The sequence below is a fragment of the Vespula vulgaris genome, chromosome 22 (assembly GCF_905475345.1).
Source record: "Vespula vulgaris chromosome 22, iyVesVulg1.1, whole genome shotgun sequence".
Classification (NCBI taxonomy): Eukaryota; Metazoa; Arthropoda; class Insecta; order Hymenoptera; family Vespidae; genus Vespula; species Vespula vulgaris.
Window position 1 is genome coordinate 4,013,045 of NC_066607.1, and position 22,251 is coordinate 4,035,295.

General features: G+C 40.2%; 2 protein-coding genes and 1 non-coding gene across 10 annotated transcripts; 1 reads left to right on the top strand and 2 right to left on the bottom strand.

Annotated features, from left to right (window-relative positions):
- The first annotated feature begins 955 nt into the window (after nucleotides 1-955).
- On the top strand, nucleotides 956-3,838 carry LOC127071641 (uncharacterized). Its single transcript, XM_051011159.1, has 4 exons — nucleotides 956-1,106; nucleotides 1,179-1,379; nucleotides 1,555-1,836; nucleotides 1,946-3,838. The coding sequence occupies exons 1-4, from the start codon at nucleotides 1,065-1,067 to the stop codon at nucleotides 2,186-2,188; spliced, it is 768 nt and encodes a 255-aa protein (XP_050867116.1). The 5' UTR covers nucleotides 956-1,064; the 3' UTR covers nucleotides 2,189-3,838.
- On the bottom strand, nucleotides 2,240-22,244 carry LOC127071640 (cytoplasmic dynein 2 light intermediate chain 1). Of its 8 annotated transcripts, none has more exons than XM_051011153.1 (9): nucleotides 22,141-22,244; nucleotides 21,770-21,887; nucleotides 21,605-21,706; nucleotides 21,193-21,516; nucleotides 20,956-21,113; nucleotides 20,624-20,867; nucleotides 20,375-20,464; nucleotides 18,757-19,905; nucleotides 2,240-16,351 (listed from the first exon to the last, which is right to left on the bottom strand). In XM_051011153.1, the coding sequence occupies exons 1-7, from the start codon at nucleotides 22,155-22,157 to the stop codon at nucleotides 20,393-20,395; spliced, it is 1,035 nt and encodes a 344-aa protein (XP_050867110.1). In that variant the 5' UTR covers nucleotides 22,158-22,244; the 3' UTR covers nucleotides 2,240-16,351; nucleotides 18,757-19,905; nucleotides 20,375-20,392. The 8 variants fall into 8 exon arrangements, with proteins under 8 accessions (XP_050867110.1, XP_050867109.1, XP_050867114.1 ...); XM_051011152.1 differs by having other exon boundaries at nucleotides 18,757-20,262; XM_051011157.1 differs by having other exon boundaries at nucleotides 20,595-20,867.
- Nucleotides 8,500-8,663, bottom strand: LOC127071712 (U1 spliceosomal RNA). Its single transcript, XR_007785207.1, has one exon. It is a non-coding gene; the product is annotated as a U1 spliceosomal RNA (small nuclear RNA).
- Nucleotides 22,245-22,251: the final 7 nt, after the last annotated feature.

Sequence of the window (22,251 nt, forward strand, 5' to 3'; positions counted from 1 at the left end):
TGCAACACCGCGATCCTATGGGAACGCTTAAGAGGGGTGAGCCACTTGCGTCGACGAGCAACGCGCGAGACCGTGTTTGCGTCGCGTCGTCGTCAAGTCGTTCGTTGCCGGTGTGTGCGTGCAGGCATACTCTCGCGAGACTAATTCTAACGACGATATCGCTTCTTGTCGATACCACTTCTCGATTACGCCGTCGTACCACCGCGAAATGGACCATTTAATACGTCCACGAGCGCCCACGGCGTTACGCTTATGACACTTTTGGCGCCTCGCGAATGTCCGACCGTCGGGAAAACTTCTTCACCGTCCGTCGAATTAATGTCGATAGCGTGCATCTCTAAACAATTCTATACAATTGTAGTCGGTAGAAATCGAGCTACGTTCGTGGAGCGTTTGAGAAAGAAAAGACGAAGAAAAAGACCGTAACCATTCCGGAGATAACCCCGGAAACGATTAAGAGCGACAGTCGTGCCCGAGAAAATTCATAACTACGGCTTGAATCGACCTCGTCGAACTTGAAAGAACTGATAATGGATGCGCGCTCAACGTTACTTAATTTCTCAACGTTAACGACGAACCTAGCAAAACAGATTGATATAAGATTGCAAAACCTGTTGACGCGCTGCTCCGGTAATAAGCGATATTTTATCTCGGAAGGATGGAATACGAATTAGCTCGGGACTTAGTCGTTCTCCTTGGTATCAGAAACATTAAGACGATCGCGTGTTGATCGCTCTCGTTGGTAACATGTTTTCACGTACGTACACGTGGGTATACCATTGCACTATCAGAGGGGCGGGAAGAGGATAAAGAGAAGGAACATTTTCCAGAGTTTTTCTTAATTCATCCATTTGTTAATTTTGTTTTAAATTAATGCGAGTACGTGTGAATCCGTCTGAAGCTACGACGACACCAACCGTATCGTATATTGACACAAATGGTCGAGAAGTCGCATTATCGCATCTCAAATATCTCCTAAATCCGATAAATGATGCGATGCTTGATATAAAAGGAATTCCCGATATGGGGGAGCATAGATCGTTCGAAGAAACGGTGCCACTAAAATGGAGAGACCTACTATCTTCCTCTGCCTCTTTCTAGCTTGCGTACGATATTATTATAGAAACGTTGCTTATTTCTCCATTTTTTCTACTTCTCATCGTTATTTTATTTTTCAGATTCTCCCGACAACGTTTGGCAATGATATCAAACGAACTCATGAAAACCTCGTTAAAACGATCGATACCGCTATAGAAACTTTTCAGGAGAAAGTCAACCCGATCCTTCGAGATGTGCTTGATGTCGCGAATAAAATGAAGCAAGAAGGCCAGGACCGCATGGAAAGTCTTCGCAGCAAAATGGAGGACGTACTGTCGAACGTATGTATGAGATTGAACACGCTCGATTTACACCGATTCTAACTAATATAGCCATAGCTTGTTTCGTGTCCAACCTCGGTTTCGAGGATAACCGAACGTCTTTTGAACGTTTTGTATCAATTTGCCTTCGCAATGCGATAAGATTCTCACGAATTCGTGAATCTAAAATTCATAGCTAGACGAAGATGTAAACGAGATAATGAAAAGGATCGTAAACGAAGTCGACGTCACCGAATGCAAGAACATGGTACAACGAATTAAGGAGATCGGCTTGACGATTTTAGTCAACGCCGGCCATTGCGTCGTCGACAAGATCGACCAGGCTAGCGGATACATCAGGAATATCAATACGACCTCGCACGAGGTCGTCAAGTCTCTTCTTAAAATCAACGAGGAAGGCACCGAGTGCACGAAGAACTCGAGACACTTGCTGAGCAGTCTCGCCTGTTTGAACTTGGTAAACGATCTCTTCTCCTTTTTCTTCATTTTCGTTTATAATACCCACCTGACGATTGATATCTCGCGATGAGATGATATTAACACGATTATTTTTCGTGCCACGACAGGCCATGACGCGCGCTACCATAGCCATATCTACAAAGCTCCCAATTGCGATAGTGGACGTGACAAAGATGGCATCCCTCGTTAGCACGCTCTTCCCATCTCTCGCCCTTTGCTCCGCCGCTAGCACCGTCGCTGTCTTTTCGAACGAAGCCACCGTCGTCGTGTCTTCGATCGAAGCTTGCGTCAACGAGAGAGTGAGCGCATATTACGCGACCGTGCCCAACGGGTCCTACGTCCACGTTTAAATCCACGTTGAAAGCAATCCTTGGCTAACTACTCTCGATAATCTCGGTAACCTTAACCTTTTTCTTTTCTTTTCTTTTCTTTTTTCTTCTTTGCATTTGTCGCGAAGACTCGCGAGTTTTAATCTTTGTCATTTTATGCGACACAACGATTTTTCTTTGCCCGAAACTCGAAGGAAGACGATCTGTATTACTGAATCGTTCGACGTCGCGATACGTTCGTCTCTTTATTCATTCGCTCGTTTATACCACCGTCGTGAATACCACCTCGACTATTTTCCACCGACTCCTATATTGGCTTCAAAAATCCCTTCTTGTGTTTTTAACACACGATTTCGATCTGACAACGTAAGAATAAAACAATGAAAACGTCTATGTAACGGAGGCAGCATAGATCACTCCGTTCCCCAGATGATTCAGAAATCAATGATCCGTTCGTATTTCGTGCTATTACTCATAAACGATGAGTAGTCGGAGTGATAATAATTACAATCGGATTACTCATCGATTTACGACCAGCAAGAGCATCGACGTTTAACGTTGTCATCGATAAATCTGAGAAAGAAAGCGTAAACGAGAAGAAGTTCGAAAGTAAGAGCGTTGGATCGTAAAACGCGACAAGTAAATAGCGCTACGTAATCGCGGAAATATGTCTAAGAAATGGAATAGATACGTTCGATAAACACCTTCACCTATTGTATTTTTTGTCGAGGCAAAAGATTATCTAGTTAATAATCAATCGTCCGATCGTAAGAACTTTAAGGGAATCAACGAACTGTACCATTGTATATTTTAAGTAGGCGTAACAAACTGTACCTATTGCAAATGAGACTTTATCGTCAAGTTATAAGACGTTCTCTTTTTATCTCAAGTCTTCATCGAGTCTTTCTTGTCGTCGAGGAAACGGAGCACTAATAAGATTAATCTTTTTAACAGCCATCCGTCATCAAACAATGAAACTTTATTCCTTTCTTACGTAGCATTAAATGCATGTACATATATGTGCATATGTACACGCACATATATACGTACGTAGAACAAAGCGTAGTCTTATCTACCAACATTAATTATGGACGAACCTTCGTCTACGATAGTTTAATTCCTACAAGCTATTTACAGATCGGCAAACGGTATTAGGCGATAACGCGAACTATCCTACTCTCGTTTTTAACGTCTAACCCGTTTTAACCGAGCTAATTTCTTGTGAAATGTTGAAAATCCCGAAAACATCAACGAGCTTGAACGTTCGCCAAGTTTCCGCGACGGCGAGACGTTCTTCGACGAGCAAATGCAGGTGAATCAGCATGATGTAGTAGAATCGTTACAGGACAACGTTCGTCGAGTTCGTTGACCCCGTGAGCAACGTCACACGCGTCGTCGAAGCGCCTGTTTACGATCACGACTCCTTACACAGCTACCATTCGACGAGGGATGGTTGCCTACGACGAGGCGCTTCCGAACTTAACTCTTGCTCGAGTATACTTTGTTGATTAATAACAACGTTCGAATATTCGATCGATCGTGTCGCTTTAACCATAACGAAAGAGAAAGACTTTCAAATAAATCCAATTTATCTCTAACGCTGTGAAAATTTCGAAAAGCGAATTGCTTCATTATAAATAAATGAATAAACAAAAGCATATGAACATTCAACATTGCGGTTCGTTCTTACCTCGGTCCATTTCTTCGATCCACTACTTTGATCGACAAACAAAAATAAAAAAAAAAAAAAAATAAGAAAAAATAGGATGGATGACGATCGCTTAATTAACAAAATCTAAAGCAGTTCGCCATCGGGATATCGCACGATCCTTCACCGAGCAGAATTCTCTCTGCGCAAACTCGTTTTCTCGAGTGCGGTCTTGGATCCTTGATAAAGTTCAGCGACGAAGGTACGAGGAAAGAGAATGTGTATATGCCGCAGAGGGAATGAATGGTGAGAGAAAAGTGGCACGCGAGACACACCGGTGTCTCGAGTGTTCTCTTTTAGCGACGCGCACGTTTCTTCCGTAGAAAATTTCGTCGAAGGTCCTTCTTGCCACGCCTTTACGCGAGTTCAGAAGCGTCATCGTCTGAGAGCGCTCTCACCGACAGAAATGTATACGCGCGCACGCATACGAGCTTGTCCGCGAGGAATCGAATACTGTGCTCGCCTCGGAAATCAATGAAGTCCCTTGAAAATTCTTTTATGTTTTGTGAAAAAGGGCAAAAATAAAAGGAGAAACGGAAAAAGCACGAGTAAAATTCGAGACAAAAACGCTTTGACGGCACTCTTCCAGACGAACGCGTGGGTTGCCATCGGTTAAAAGCTCCCTCGTGGAATCGTAAAGGGAATAAAACTAATTTCACAAAAGTTTCAGATCGATTTACTCGTTCGTTACGAAACACTTACCCTTGCACTTAGGCACGAACGAGAAAGAAAATCATCCTCTTCGAATATGAGATAGAATTCAGGTAAATCGAAATCCCTCCTTCCATCCGTTCGATTTATTCGCTTCTCTTTCGTGAAGGAGCGAAACGGAATCGAAACGAAACTCGGAAGATCTCAAGGATGAATCGCGCAAACGTGAAATCAACCGAGTCGAATCATCGGATCTAATATTTGACATACGGTACCGAACTCTACCACGAAGTTTACTCGCGTTTGTTCGTTCAAGGGCCTTCGTCCGTGAGGCGTACCGCGTATCAGATGCAGATATGTCTCTGCGATTTATCTTTGCGTAAATTTAGTTTATCCGTTCGACGACGTCCATCGCATTTTAAAACGGATACAAATAATACATTTCCACTTGTATCTATTCTCAAGAAACGCGTAACACGTCGGTAGAAAATATCACGCACACGATACAGATATAACCGCAGATCCGCTAAAACCGCAATATAGAACCGGACTTTCCCAGTTTCCCGATAAAATTCAACGTTTGCGTTCTTTGCTCGTTTTAGGATATCACGCGTGTCTCTCTATTCGACTCTTCTACTTAGCCAATCACCATTAATAATATCTTTCGATTCGAAGGAGAAACTAATCCATTTAATACCATCGAATAATCGAACGAATAACGGAACTTCCGATATGAAAACGAAAATATCACGTTTCTCAAACTTTCGTTTCTCAGCAAAATCCATCCGGAAGGCTTAGGCACAAAAGGTGTTAGCATCGAAGGGACAAGAATGCGGATGGTTTGCTCTTTATTCTCGCCGATATCATGGCCGTATCCGCCCGCTGCCGCTGCCGCTGCCGCTGCCGCTGCCTCTGCAGCGGCTCGATCAATACGGTCCGTGTTACGTGGAAAAAGATGATGTTGCGAGTCAATCTTCGCGGTCCTTCCTTCTCGATAATCATCGAATCGTACCGCGAAGCATCCTTTTCTCCGAATAAAATCATCTATGAGATCGATACAACAAGATGTCTTGTTCGATACCTCTTATCGTATTTGACGTCTCTGACAAATACGTCCCTAGTGAGAAATAAGTTTGCTCTAAATCCGATGTTAGAAACGACGGCATGGGTCGAGCTTCAATGTCGAGCCTGTATCACCGGAATGAGCCTCTTATTGCTCTTCGATACGCATTGTATCACTCGTTTTCCATCATTCGCGCTTGAACGAATACACCGGTGCTTCTGATAAACGTTATGCATTAACGATGCACGCGCTCGAAAATTGAACGCGACCAATCGAACCGAAGTAACATTTATCGAAACATAACGACTGGAGCGAAACGGATCTATGCATTTATATATATTCCAAAAATGAATGCGATATCGCTGTTCTAATCGCATTTTCTATTTAGGAGAGCTGTCCCTTCGATCCTTTCTCCTTCGAGACTCGAAAGTATTAAGGTACATTGTGTTGGCGAGAATATTAACGCGATAAATGTGGGCGAGCTATTTACGGAGCGGGATGCAGATTCCGTCAAAAGAAGCGTGGTAAATTGGAACATAAAAAACGACACCGAGCGAACACTAGAAATAGAACGGATCGACGTTGCTATATCTTCGAACCATTCTAACGTTCTCGTTAAGCATCTTCCCAAAGAAGGTTTTTCGTGATTTTGGTTACATTTACCGCTTGTAAATGTTAATATATAATAAAATTTAAGGCAGAGCCCGCTTTAGCTCGCGATCCCGAATTCGTATATCTACAATTGAAAAAGAATGTCTTCGTTTACGCTTGTCACATTTCGCACTTTCACGCGGAAATATAATGAACGTAGAAAAGAACGATACACTTTCGAAGGAGTAGTTCTAGTTGCGACAAATAAACTTTTTTAATATTTCACGGCTGTGAGCTCGTACTGGAACTCGTATTGGAACTTTCGTCTTGGTAAAGGTTAACTTCGTTTAACCAAAAGATATATAGCCATGGAAGTACTAACGACGGTTATCTTAATACCCAATGAAATTTCTAACTTCGACTACGATAAGATATTGCAAAGATGCATTAGTTTCTAACGCTTTGAATTTACATGAACTGCATGATTATATACAATGATATCGCAAATTAAAACAAAGTTCTCTCTTTCGAACGGTAGAGACAAAGTGCTAGCGAATTTTCGGCGTAGTATCGGAAGCACGATTAAACTCGATTCGCTGGAGAGACATAGGGGGTAGACGAGAACGCACGAGGGTGAGATCAGCACACGCGAAAGGTGAATCACGATTCAAACGAGAATCCGAATACGGTGGTGTTACTTTCAATTTCTCCGAGTCGGAAAAAGCAATAAACCGATTTGTATCTCACGTTCGTGTTTGGCTCTTCGAAAAAAAAAGAAGGAAGAGAAAGAAAGAAAAGTATTCGACCGCTTCTCGAGTTTTCTTCTTTTTTTTGTTCTGTCATCGCGAACCGATGACAAAAACAATTTATCGATTGCATAAATTCAACGTACATTCTCGATTTACGTATCGCTCCTGGTGGTATTTCAGCGAATCGATATATCGATGATACTCGCTACACGGAGGAAGGAAAATTCCTAAAATTATAGGCTGTTGCCTAAAGGACCGTTCGAGCGTTAACGAAGTTAGCATCGATTTTATATTAAGACAAAAAAGATTCGATAGGAGTGTGACGATGTTCCAAATAAAGACAACGATAAAAATTCATTCTCTCCATATTAAGAGGAAGTAAGAAAATTATACGAAGGTATTGCGTTAGCTTCGATATAGATAAATAATTATTCTACGACAATAACAATAAATCAAACGCATACTTTCACGATCTAATAATACGAGGTGGTCCCGAGCAAAGGCTTCGTTAAACCCCTAAATTTTCTTTAACGTTTCATCGTAATTCGTCCAACGACGTGACTGGTATAAAAATTCTCTGTAGGTTCAAAGGTCAGGTTTAAAAAAAGGCACAGCAAGTATAAAACACAGGTATCTTGTAACGCTTGTATTCGATACCAGATGATACCATGGTGATTCCCTCGAGTGGAATTCTATCTTCCGCTTCGAGAAACTCAAACTTGTACACACCCACGCATACCATGGCCGTCAAAATGCATTATTTGTCCGCTAGACACAACTTTGACTTTTCGATTTCGTTTAAACGCGTTTACAAAACGACTCTAAAGTAACTATAACTTTTATCGCTTAACGCTCGCGTTAACCACAACAACAACAACAACAACAACAACAACAACAACAACAACAACGACAACAACAGCAGCAACAGCACGTTGCAATGTACAGGAGATACCATCATTTCCTTTTGGCCATATTCCACCATGTGGCGGCGGTGGTGATGTTGTATTTTCATATGCACGTTCGGATCCTATTATTCCACAGAAAAAAATATTCTTATGGTTGCCAGTAATGTTTGTAACAATGAAGTGAAGTGACACAAAATCACCATTTGATATCACTTTTCTCTCTCGATACTATGAGGAGGTGAGGGGTGGGTTTGTTTATTAGTAAATATTGAAATTGTTGTGTAAGTCGATTAAAATACACACAAACGGTCCTCCTCTCCTTTCTCCTCTCGATTAAAATAAATATAATATTTATAATATCGATCGCGATATTTGTCATTACAATTGTCATTACGAGATTTTTTAATTTTAATCATCTTCGAGAGAGAGAGGAGAGAGTTATTTTTTATTTATAAATTAACCCATAGAAACGAGAAAAAACTTCCATTACTGGTTGTTGTTTATTGCTTGTTTTCTAGGACAGGTAGAAGAAGAGACGATAGAAGGGATGTTTGTGCTGCGTGCGTAATTATAGAGAGAGATGACGATGATAAAAAAAAAGACGTAATTTCGATGACAAAAGGGGGAAATAATATTAAAGAAATTTATTTTTCGAGCTGACGTATCCGGGACAGCGCGAACGCTGGTCCCGACTACCAAAAATTGTGCGCTCGACATACCCACTATAGGAGTATTCGCAAGGTTCAGCCCAACCTAAGTGCAATGGATGGGCCTCGCCCAGGAGGAACCGCCTTCGTGATCACGGTTATCCTCCGCGCCAAGTAAGTTATAGCTAATCGTAGCCGATCTATCGATTCTATCGGCGAAAGGATTATATTTCGCTTGCGAGAAAGATCCTTCCGATGCAGCGTGCCCTAGCGGCCAGTTCTTCCTTTTAATGATAAACTATCTTTTCCGCGAATCTTCTTTTTTTTCCTCTTCTTCCATTTCTATTTTCGCACCGAACGATAGCACCGTTTACCGTTGCTCGAACAAACGAAATACGATCGGCTCGATATAAAAGTCGAGCTCTCTTCGATTCGACTATTTTCACGCGCGCATTTCAAAAATCATTTGCAAGTTCTGATATACTCTAGCCTTCATACCGAGATCTCTACTTTAAAATTAAACGAAGATGGTAATCTGCATTTTCTACACCCAGATGCCGATAGAAAGGACGCCTTATCCACTTCGTATCCACTTTGTGGCACAAGGTCGACCTTATCCTCGTACGTCGTAGCGTAATTGGTTGCGATAAAAAGGAAAAGATGAAAAAAAAAGAAATAAATAAGTAGAAGAAATCTACGCCTTTATGTAAACGATCATACACGTGTGGATTTTGGTTCGTTTAGCGAATAAATAAATTTTGTCGTCCCGCTGCGTCCCTCGATACTTGCGGGAGGGAACGGACCGGAAGAGGGCGGAATAAGACGGTGAAGACTATACGTAAGAGAGGACAGGACGTGCTCCATGTGCCGTAAATATTTATGGGCACGGTAAGCTTTTTTGTAGGAACTCGAGGACTTGTTTACGCTGCCCCATTGAGAATGGGCCGAGCCGTACGGAGAACGGTACGGAGTACGCGTTCATCCGCACTCCGAATGAGCCTTGGGATTTATTTTTAAAATAAAACCATTCGCTGCCTTCGATTGAAGGGCGGCGGCGCACGATGCCGATAAAAAGCCCCGACTTTCTTTTCCTCTCCGATTAAATGTCCCGTTAACAAATTGTCTCGCCGAATCGTTACTTCTCGGGGCTCTTTCGTACATTATGGCGCGACCATGCGAAAATAATTCCCGCTTGATTAAGACGAGTAGGAAGAAATTAATATAGCGAGAGGATCGTCGATTATACGAGTTACCTCGTTGAAAGATAAATTTTTAAGATCATTTCCACGAGGCTTCGATTGGATATCGATTCGCGAATTATCTGGGTAATCAAGTCGAACGAAAACTGGTTTACGACTTTGCTCTACGGGATCGACCGAAATACGTTCTCTCGTTAAAATTCAAAGACGATTATGCCGAAAAGAGAATATCCTTGCGATATTGATAGCTCCTTGAAAATTACAGTCCTTCTTTTCTAAGTGCGCGAAGCGTTATTATTTGGAGTGTCTCGAATATATTCTCACTCAATGACGAGGATTTTCAGCGGGCTTCTGTTATTTCTTCTTCGAACGAGCAACGTAGGAAAAGCCCGGAGGGTTGGGCCGGATCGTGCGACGATAATGTCGACCTCTGCGCCGTATATCCAAGATGACGCAGACCGTTTTCTCGATTTTGTGCGAGGAAAAAGGCCCCGCAGAGATGTATAGAAGAGATCTCCGAAGACTGTAGATAAAGTAAGGAAAGAAAAACACGCAATAAGAAGCGGGAGGGTCCGATTAAAGTGCGTTGTATTTTATCCGATAGCGACCGTCATTCTGGTATTACGTTCTTCTGGTAACGACGGGGAACTCGTATGGTTTCTCTCTTCGAGCAAAAAATAAAACGAGGAAATGCATAACGTTCGCAGTTGAGGGTAACGACTGTGTCCAGAGAGGCGTTAAAACTCGTGAAATTATTAAGGAGGAAAAGAAAAAAGAACCGACCGTTCTTTTCAAAATTCTTCATCGTTTGCACGCATCTATATCAGTCTTTGCCGTATGCTCGGTCATAAAAAATCGACATTGAAACGGCTTCTCACGACTATGTCGTAAGACCTCGATGAGTAATCGTTGACTTCGATTTTGCAAATAGCACGTTGCAAAGGTCGGCAAAGTACGCACGGTTACTTCCTACGAGACGAGTCGAACGCGTCGATGAACGATCGATTCGATCGCAACGAGGAATAAAATTTAACAAAAAGAAACGAGAACCAGAGGAAATGTTCTCGATACGAACGCAAGATATTTGAACGAAAAAAAAAAGACCATATCTCATTGTAATGTGTAATTTTTTGCCCGGTACTCGAGAGCTTCCTTTCAGGCTTTCAACTGAGATAACGGATTTTCTAGAAGCCGCTTCTGGAATCGGTGGATTTGCCATAATGTCGGATCTAATGCCAAAGAGGTCACTGCTTTTATTAAGATTTAAGGTGTCTCACTAAAACCATTTCGTCGAGAAAAAGTAGACAAAACGCATCGTCGTTTCTTCTTCGTCCTTTTTCCTTCTTATATTACCATGTTTGCGCTTGTGAACGCGTGCCAATAAACTACTAGTGGTCGCATTTCCTATCTCTTTTGTTGCTAAAAAACTCGGTGAAACTTTCACAAGCCTCTGTCCACACTATATAATGACAAACGTGATAGACGTTTACCTCGACGTACTCGACGAGCGATATACCTATATATGTACGTTTGGATGATATATACCTATACGTTTGTATATGTATCCTATATATATATATATATATATATATATATCCGTAAACTGCGATAAGTATCGGACTTCCTTCGAGAATGATAATCTATAACGTAAACAATTTTGCGATTTGTAAGAGGATAGAATATACTTATTACCTATTACAATTAACACTGAGTATCTTAATATTTCAGTACATATAACTTTGACATTAATCGCAGATAAAATAATATAAACTACAATACGTTAAGAAAAAGCGATAAACAATTATGAGATTAGCGAAAAAGGAGAAAGAAGAAGAAAATGTACTTATATTTATGTATGTGTACACACACACACACACAGCCATTTATATGAGAAAGAGAAGAGAGATCGTCGCGTCACCCAGTAGCTCGATTTCCGTCACGCTCTTACGATTACGCGGCAATGCGAGAACGCGTTTCGTAACGTAAACACGTAGCCACGCAAAAGTTGTACGCAAAACGTCGACATTGCAGAAAGAAGTCCGTTATTTCGTAGAATTCGAAAAGCAAAGAATAGACGAACTTGCCAAAGGTGATGGTGGTGGTGGTGTTAGTACTGTTATTGGCGGTAGCGGTTTGGATCCTTCCTTTCTTCTTCTTCTTCTTCTTCTTCTTCTTCTTCTTCCTCTTCTCCTTCTTCTTCTTCCTTGCCAAAACGGAAGAAGAAGCCTCACCAAAATTTACGGACCTATCGAACTTTCTCACGTGCTCGAGAAACGTCTACCAAGTATTCTGCGTCCTATCGAACGCATACAATTCCGTCAACGCTCTTGTTGTCGTTCTTTTACCATCGATATACGTACATAAGAGAGATATTATATATTAGATATGTATTATATATAGTACATATAAACGTAAGTCATATACTTTATGTAACATATACGTTCGATACCAGACACGTTTCGTTCCAATCGTTTATTTAGTTCCTCTATGAAGGACGTAAACATTCCATTACTGGCTTATCGTATTTTTCGTCGAGATGATAAATTTTCAATGTGCTTGTCTAAATCAGATGATCAGGTAATTGTACGTTTTAACTATTTTCGTTTTACGTCGCACCCGTAAAAAATATGATCTCCGGGATGTGAACATACGAAATATATGTGCTGAACTAAGTATCCGGAATAATTAGTCGTTCCGCGAGCGACCGTTAGAAAACAAATGTTTTCTAAATGATTATCTATCATGTACAAGTTATCCCGAACGAATAATTATTATTCAGACAATCGTTCGAACAAAACATGCTCGTCATGTGTGTGTGTGTGTGTGCGCGCGCGCGCTTGTGTCGCAATAAAAAATATCGCACGTTTCAAATATTTGCTTGGTCGATCGACCAAACATTATCTTTTCCATTTCTTCGTTTTAATTTGAATTTGGTAATTTCCTGTAGAATTAACAAAATCTTTTCTATCGTAATCTTTATAAATACATTCGTAATAATACGGATACGTTTGAAACACAGTATTATCGTAAAATATTTTCAATTTAGTTTGAAATTATTCTTTCAGCTGTCCATAAAGTCTGTTTTCATTTCTTTGGAATAAACAACATAAGCCGACGTTTAAAAGTAAGTATTATATTATATATAAAGTTTGATCATCATCATAAAAACGAATGAAAATTTAAATCAACGTATAGAAGCAACCCCGCGATTACATTAATGCCGCAATAGTCTGCATTGCAGCTCCCCATGAAATAGCTGTGCCTTCTAACAAAGTAATGTAGCAAGTACCGCAGCATAATGTCATAATAAATGTCATATGTAAGCAAAGACACTATGTCAAAACGATCGCCGGTTTGAAATTATCTATCCGTAAGAATACGCTTGAATGCATTAGTCGCATCGAAAAATCGTGAAGGCGTCATTAAAATGGCTCTTCACAAACTCTTTTTACCACTTTTACTCTTTTATTGTAATGGTATTTGAGCCATTCAAAATATTCCCGATATTCGATAATAAAACAACGTTGGGGAGAGCGCGCTTTTTAATACATTACAATTGATGAATGTATTTTTATAAGTTCGACAATGCGAAACGAAGATAATATTCGAAATATGAACGAATATAATAAAATTTTTACTACAGATGACTGCTTCAAAACTTTGGCTCATCTCTGTAAATGAAACGAGAATCATATTATGCTTATCGTCGTGCTACTTCTCGCTATCGTTAAAGGAATCTGCAAGTTTAGCGACACGATAATAAGAGTTACGTGTAACTGTATATCATGATTACACATTGATCACAACAAATGCGATATCTATTTCGTGTGATATACGATGACGAATTTACAACGGAAATATCAAAAATTCATACTTATGACTTTAAAAATTATCTTTGATAAATGTAAAATATTTTACGTAGGCTCTCTCTCTGTGTGTGTGTGTGTGTGTGTGTGTAATCAAATATCTAAAAGAAACTACTGCACATTCGTCAAAGATATCAAGGAAGACGACAAACACTAGAACTCAATTGACGAATTGAGATTATCGTAGATTCAACGGCGAACATACCAGCACGAACGATATGGATTACAAGGAATAGGGAGTGTCGGAACGAACGTAAACTTAAGATACGGAGGAAGGGCTCCAACGAAGCGTCGAACAATTTTACGCAGTGAATCTTGGTGCGTTGTATCGTACCATATACCGAACAACACGCTCTACTTCCTACGAAAATGTCCTCTGAAATATTTGCTACAGATTGAAAAAAAAAAAGAAGACAAGAATCCGAAAGATGTTTCGAGAAAACAAATTGTTAGGTACATAACGAAATGCTTTTTCGAATAACGATAACGTCGAGTATACGTTCTCTTGAAAAGATCGAACTTGTAAATTGGAAGTTTTATTTCCTTGGCACCTAAGCGTACTCATCCCGCACATTCGAAAACACATACTATACGTTTGGAACATCAGTCAACACAATGGACCGATTGTTCGCTGGGTAACAAGCGTTCGCTTCGTTATGGTATACAATTGAGACGGGCAGCCACGTGTCGTAGTACGTGCTTTCCACTCTGGCTGAGCTAACCGTGCAATTTGTGTGAAAGCACCGATAACACGACGATTGAAATCGTTATCAACGATACGAGATTCTTTCAACGATCGCTTCGTTTCATTTTATTTACAGTTTCCGAACCAGATTTCGCTGAAACTTCGTTATTCAAAATATAGGGTTACTATTATTGTACGATTACATTATCTAGGCAATTAATTTAACGTACAAGAAGGCAAATCTTAATAACATATTCTATGAATTTCATAGGGTTCATTCCGTTCCATACATTTCATTGTCTGTGTTATTAATGTGTGCATTAATATAACACGAAGCACGGTGAGTACCCTCGCCAGTTTCCCTTTCCATATCTCTTCTATATCCCTTCGTTTCTATCCTATAAAAGAATGTATTATTGTGTAAGCGCGCGGCATTTCCCTTTATACGACGGAAACAGAGGGATATTCAGAAGATGTATGAAAAGGGAAACTCGACAAACTGGTGGAAGTATCCACACCATGAGCTATTAATGTATCCGATTGTAAATACAATGAGCGACATGAATCTACATACGAATGTATAATACCAGAAAACGCTTCTACGAAAAGCAAATATCCAAAATATCGGTCGATGGAAACGGTGATTACAGAAATAATACCGAAGTCTGGCATATGTAAACTCGGTGGAAATGGCGTTGCGAGATCGGAAGGAAAAACAACATTGTTGCAAGTTCGCTATCGCGTAATTCTCATTTAATATTGTATTAATCTCAAGAGGAAGTGATTCATGTGGTAAGCATATACATACATACATACATACATAATACGTACGTACATACATACATACATATATACGGAGAAGGCATCGAGTAGCTAATGAAACTTTCCAATCCAACGTTCACGCTGATGGTTGACGCCCTTTCTTCCTACCATCTTCGGACGGTCTCTTTCGTAACGCCATTGCCAATTCCCTTCCTTCAACGACCACACACAAATTAATATACGCCTTTCCTTAAAGCGTAGGCCGTAACTTGAATCTGATCCACCTTCGTTTGAACCGTCAAAAAAATCCTTGTCTTCAGCTCGACATCGAAGATAAACAAACGTTATCGCACCGTGTTATCATTTGGTTTACGCCATACTGATAACGTCTTAATTTATATACTCGACGTATTATTATCAAGAAAGGCGAACTCTACGCTTATAAATATATATTTCATAAAAAGAATGTTTATTATAAATGAAAAAAAGAAACAAAGAAAGAGATAGATAGATGGGTAGATAGGTAGATAGATAGATAGATAGATAGATAGATAGATAGAGAGAGAGAGAGAGAGAGAGAGAGAGAGAGAGAGAGAGAAACACGGCTGAACGACGTAATTAAATTAGATGACTTTTTATTTTGTATGACGTAGGTAATTACATTTTGTTGTCATTCGTAGTATTGATTAAGAGGAACGTTTACACTGCAATCTCACGTTGAATCTATGATTTTTCAGAGACGTATCAACCCACAAAAATTTCAGTTTTCATTAAAGGAAAAACGAAGTTTCGCTATTTATGCACGAACAAAACGAACAAGTAAGAACTCGTTCGAGAGACGGTAGATCGAGGCACCGTTTATTTTACAAACACCAACGTACTTATTACTCGCCTACGTTATCTGCAAATTATATTCAGGTAGTCGATAAGAGTAGTAGTAAGGAGCGGTAAGAGACAACGAACGTGTCTACTAAAAAGAAATAATATACTGAAAGAATGTCTATCTTGTAAGAGATAAAAGACAAATAAAAATGATAATAATTTCATTTCTCACGAGTATTCAAAGTTCCTTTAAAATGAAAATATCGCGCTGAAGATCGACCGGTTTAGAGTCAATGATTTGTTCAATCTCGAACGATCTTGAGAGTAAAAAGGTCGGACTCATTGTCGCTTCGATCGAGTAGAACCGCATTGGCGTGCGAGGTGGCGCGAACTGGTGCGACCTGACCTAGCTCCACCAGGTACGTCCATATATTATACCCTGAGGCTCGCTCACCTTCCGTCACGATTCTTCCTAGCTCTTGCAGGTTCTCCTTTAGATTTGTTGACTTCCTGCCCGCACTCACACACTCGCAAACCTGTTGGTCGAGCTATTCTTTGCGATCGATAATTCGAATAAGAACGAAAACGAATGCGCGCGCGAGAGAGAGAGAGAGAGAGAGAGAGAGAGAGAGAGAGAGAGAGAAGGAAAGAGAAAGAGGGAGAGACCACCAGAAATGATAGCCCGGTTTACCGCGATCAACGCGTGGGTAGACCTCTGACGTCACGACAAAACAGTCCTCTCTCGGGGAGATCAAGGTCAGCGAGGTGCCACTGAAAACTCGATTGAGAAACAAAAAGATATAAAAAAAAAATGATGACTACGTCTAAGCGGTCTGGAGATTATTTCTAAATGAGAACAAAAATGAGTTTTTCTCCTCTCTATAAGACCGTTTCTAAAGAATTTACTTTAAAGAAACAAATTTATACGTTGCTGAATAATTGGAATTAGGATGAAACGAAGAATAAATATCGATGAAGGGACTCGACGCAAAATGCATGGGATTGATAAAGAAAAAAGTGGTCCCGATCGATCGCACCTTGGTCAGATACCAAGGTCGACCAGAATAGTTCTCGACACGAAGGAGGACAGGTACCCGTTCTTCGGGGAAGTAGATACAGAGAACGCGACTAGGAGCAATGTCGTGTTTTTATTGGCCATTTTCCTCGATATGAATGGCAGACCCACACCGTGGTGAACGTTTACACTGGTGGGTGAAAGGAACGATACGCGATCCGTGCTTGTTCGAGCGTAAAATCCACGATACCTAAACCTTATTTTCTTTACGATGAGAAAACAACGAGTAAACTTTGAAATGTAATGACGAACGACAACGACATTTCGATATTAAATCATTTGATATTTGTATTTCCTATTTGGTATTTCCACTTTAATCATTTGTGACATATATTTCTTTCCAATCTGAAAATAAATCGATGCATTGAAGCATCAACTAATACACAAGATTATAGTCGATAAACATATTATTACAAAAAAGATTCTATTGTGATATTGCACTTTAATGAAGTCATGATACGTTATAAAGAATTCAATAAAAAATAAGACAAGTTTAAAAAACTTTTTAAAAATACTTAAAATCTTCCCGCTATTATCACCGTCGAATTGAAAATATCGATCGTATCCTATTTCGATTATCACGAAATTATGTGTATCGAATTGATTTACTCTTTACGTAACATCAGGTTTAAACAATCGAGAAGTCAGCTCAGAATACAATGAAAACGATTGGAATGGTAAGAGATAAAGGGTGAAAACCAAAATGCGTTACAAGACGAAGGAGGAAGCGTGAAGCGAGCAATGCGTGACCATAAAACGAGGTACTTGGCCCTCGCGCCCAAAACCGTGACAAAGAGAAGCACGCGACATCCGGTTCGACGCGTACTCTTTCCTCTCCATATGCTTAAGGCACCGTTGTTTCTAATCTACATTACTATTTAGAAATAAAACAAATAGATTCACGAATCTCTGTGAAGCAGAGGCTCTGCCTCTGTCTGTCTGTCTGTCTGTCTGTCTGTCTGTCTGTCTGTCTGTCTGCCTGTCTCTCTCTCTTTCTCTCTCTCTCTCTCTCTCTCTCTCTCTCTCTCCCCCTCCCCCTCCCCCTCCCCTTCTCTCTTCGAAGGCTATTGGGAACGAGGTAATAGGTTGACTATTACTGTCTGTTTGGAATTAGGTATTAGAGAAATAAATAAAATCGAAACTTGTGATAACAAGATCACGAGTGACCTAATATTAATCGAATACGAGTCTAAAACGTTATAACATGTTACAAATTACTGTGCTATTCTCGACAAAGTATATACTTACTTTACCTAGATATGAAAAGAAGTCCTGAAATATAGCTAGAGCGATAGATATATTTAACTAATCGATTCGTTTCATTCAACGTAATCTTTATCGTTGCCATTAAACGAGAGGAAGATTAATTCCTTTTGAAGGAAAGCGCCATCGTGTTCTATCGCGACGTTAAACTTTGAATATCAGAATAATAAAAAGAAAATAAAAGGACACAAGCTATAGCTTCTTGATTAGTCCAACGATTAAATCGATTCGCGATAGAATGAAATAAGCAATGGATCGGTGTCGCTTCTCGTAGAGAAAGATTAAAGATCCTTGAAAAGATCGTCGAAGGAATTCGTGAAGGCACGAAGAGAGACGATACCTGTCGGCAGTGGAGGGCGCGTTCACACCGGAATCGATAACCGTGAGAGAGAGAGAACGACACCTCGCAAGTGGGTGGCGATGAAACGACGAGGGTGGTGCTGCCGGCTAGGCGAATTCTCAAAAGTGACAGCGATATGATGACTTGTACAAAGAAGAGAATTCGTTCGCTAAGACGTTTTCTCGTTGATAACGTTAAAGAAATAAAACTATCGGAATGATTACTCGATCGTAATCATTCCGATCAGAGAATCATTGACTCACCTGTGTAAGGACTCACTCGCGCGCTGTAACCTCGTGGTGTCGTCGTAGTAGATCCGATCTCGGCGCACTCGAAGGAAAAAGAATGGTACGGAAGACAAGTAAAACAGAATGGAACGTGGATAAAAGAAGTTTGAACGAAAAGAGAAACGTAGAAAAAAGGAGAAAAAAGAAGGAAGAGATAGGGAGGTTCGATCGAGTAGAACTCGATCCAAAATCGAAGAAGAGAGAACGAAAAAAGAGATAGAAAGAGGGAGACCACAGGACACGCGCGAGGTTCTATCGAAGCGGCATTTTCACTGATGAACGTAAGAGGGGGGAGGAGAAAAAGAGAGAGAAAGAGAAAAGGAGAAAGAAAGAAAAAGAGAGAGAGCGGAGAGGGCACGACGACGCCGCGCAAAGTTCTCCTCCTCCTCCTCCTCCTCCTCCAGCTCCTCTTTCGCGGTCTCCTCTCGTCAAAGAGAGTAGTAGACTAGCGCCTCGTTCTCGTAGGGATGCCAAGTCAACTCACGAAGGCAACTCTCGCGCTCTCTCGGTCGCTATCGGTCTCGAAAGCACGGGTCGAGTGCGGCGATCCAAGGCTTCCTAAGCGCAAGCGCACCGTACCGTGCCGCGCACGCGTCGCCGTTCCTACTGTCGACTCTTATCAGCCGCGCCGACGACGACGACGCCGCCGCCGTCGACGCCGACGCCGCTAAACTCTTTCTGCGGCTCGGACCGAGATCGCGTCACGCGGAGGGAGCTAAACGCATCGACGGTCAATGCGTCTGCGCGAATTCTCTCTCTGCCTCTCCTCGTACTTGATACAATTTACTAGTTTCTTATTGACGTTCAAATCTCTACATAATAATATATAATTACAAAACAAAATTATACTTTCATATGATTTTTATATAATTATCAATTGTTAGATTTAACAGAGTCATGCAATGTTTTTATCTTTCTCTTCCATTCCCTCTCCTCCCCCCCCCCTTTTCTCCTTCTTACTCTTTCTCCTTTCGATATATCAAACGAGACCTTGCAAGATCTTCGAGCGCCGCGAACCGCTTCTCGCTCACGACCGGTTCACGATCTTCTCGTTGACCCATTAACTCCTAAACTGCCCCGAGACATTGCACCTTCTTCACCGACTACCCTCATTTATACGCATACCTATTTATGTACGTATGTACGTACGATCCAACGAAGTAAAAAGATTATTACAGGTCTACGGTGAGAATGTATCTATATATATATATACACACACATACATATATATACACGCGAAGTATCGTTGGATCGATTGTTCTACCATTTACAATGACGTACGTGATTGTCAACGTCCGTTACGTAATCTCTCGCCATTCGAAATTTTTTGGATTGTACAGCGTGTGAACGATCTCGCGTGCACATCGATTATAGATATTACTTTTTATAAAGTTGTATTCAATGAAAAGTTTTGTATTTAATGAAGAATTGCAAATTTTTCACTCCTATACATACAGAACCGTCTTCTCGATGTGTACATTACTGTAAAAAGATACAAAGAGACATATTTATCATTTATATATATATATATATATATATATATATATATATATATGTGTGTGTATCTTGAATGCAGATTCGTCGTAACTCTTACCGATCGTTCGAATGCTATTTAAATCGGATCGGGAATGGGAATTTGTTGTGTTCGACCGTTTAGCATATCGTCGAGAAGAATGCTAATCTCCTAAGTGAAATTGATTTGAAACGATTAAAAATAATTTCATACCCTTGTACAAAATCATTGAAGAACTTTTCGAAGGAACTTGTAAGTTTCATTGTATGATCTAACGAGTTAACTTCATTTAAATACATACACCTGTCTTACGATAAATCCTAAATGTACCTCTTCTCTTTGAACTTTCAGTTTATCGATAATCGGCTCGTTGAAGTTTGGATCGTTACTTGGGTCTTCTAAAGCAGACTCGTCGTTTCTCGTTATTTGCGGTACACGTACCACGAACGTCTGCTTAATGGTGTCTAAAATCATGGATGGTCTCGAATAAGGCAATTGCGAGTCGATCGACGAGAAGGAATCCGCACCGGGCGATATAATCAGAGGTTTGTCGTAGCTCGTAAACTTTCCTTCTCTGCATTTTACGAAGAAGTAAAGAAGATGTTAACCATGAAACAGATCATAAAAATCCAAAATTCGTTAATACGATGAAATTAACTTACGCGAGAACGGCTCCAAATCCGATATGAGATAACAAGTCTTTGGTTTTCCGTAAGAGAATCTTTTCTTTGCAAGAATAATAATGGAGTCCTGCTCCTAAACTATGAGCAATTCCTCGTAAAGTTTTTCCTATTATCTCCTTCTTGTCTAAGTCGAAGTCCTTTGTTTCGGATCAAAAACGATGGAACGAATGATATAAATTATAATGCACGAAAGGAACAATTCACATTGTAGATTACCTGATATTCATCGTACTTTCCCGCAATTATAAACGTTTTAAGGGGTAAGGGATCGATCATTTTTTCCACGCTCTTCCTGTCGCTCGTTCTATACTCGATCATCTCGTTAATGAGTTTCGAATTGTAACTCATTTTTAACGCACTTCGTACAGCCGATAATATCTCCTCGAAGGTGATCCATAATACTTCCGGTTTCGATAAATCCAGCATTATCAAGAGCGCCGTGTGATGCGGCGAATGGGTTAAGGCCGATCCACTCATAGCGGCGGAAATCAAAGAAGAAGCTACATAGCCAATTTCCCACACGTGGACTATGTTTTTCACCTAGAGTATGTAAGTGTTCTCTATTCTTTTTTTTTTTTTAATTTCACACATTCCACGGGAACAATTTCTTGATAAGGATGATACTTACTAAACTCTTACCAGCTTTTCGCCCAAAGGAATACTCCATTGCGATCGTTGGCTTCGGTTTTTCGTCTTTTTCAAGAAATCGATTTATCATCGTAGTTTTCCCCTTAACAAAATCATGCAATATTACGCGAAATATTCGTTAAAATCGTTATATTTTTATACCTACAACGCTTTTACTACCAACGATGATAATTGACCTCTCGCGAGTCTCCTTAGGATCCGTCTTACGATTTTTTTCTTCTTCCATTGAAACGCGTAACGCTGATTCCCTATCATTTTCTCCGCTAAAATAATTTTCGTAATAGTAAACAAAATTTTCACGATTGTAAACAAAACATGATATTCGTTGAAAGTATAATACTATGTATAGGAAAAAAATGAAAGTATCTAAAGAACGAATATTTTTGAAGATCGAAATAATGAAACTTTTGATCGTTCGCCTTGATTCTTTTAATACAGCTTTAACTTATAGAATAAACGATACAATATTAAAAAAAAAAAAAAAAAAAAAAAAAAGAATAAAGGAGTAATACTCACGAAACTTTTGATGCCATTTAAGGTCGTAAATGTCGAACGTAAAGAAAACACCTTGAAAATGACAGATGCTCACGTGCTCGTTCCTCTAGCAGTCCCGGTTAACTTTGTTTT

Coding starts and splice junctions, on each gene's coding strand:
- LOC127071641 (XM_051011159.1), top strand. CDS start 1,065: ATGGAGAGACCTACTATCTTCCTCTGCCTCTTTCTAGCTTGC. Junction 1,380..1,554: donor TGGAGGACGTACTGTCGAAC/GTATGTATGAGA, acceptor TAAAATTCATAG/CTAGACGAAGATGTAAACGA. Junction 1,837..1,945: donor GTCTCGCCTGTTTGAACTTG/GTAAACGATCTC, acceptor GTGCCACGACAG/GCCATGACGCGCGCTACCAT.
- LOC127071640 (XM_051011150.1), bottom strand. Junction 21,707..21,769: donor TCGTTGGTAGTAAAAGCGTT/GTAGGTATAAAA, acceptor GATTTTGTTAAG/GGGAAAACTACGATGATAAA. Junction 20,868..20,955: donor GGATTTGGAGCCGTTCTCGC/GTAAGTTAATTT, acceptor CGTAAAATGCAG/AGAAGGAAAGTTTACGAGCT.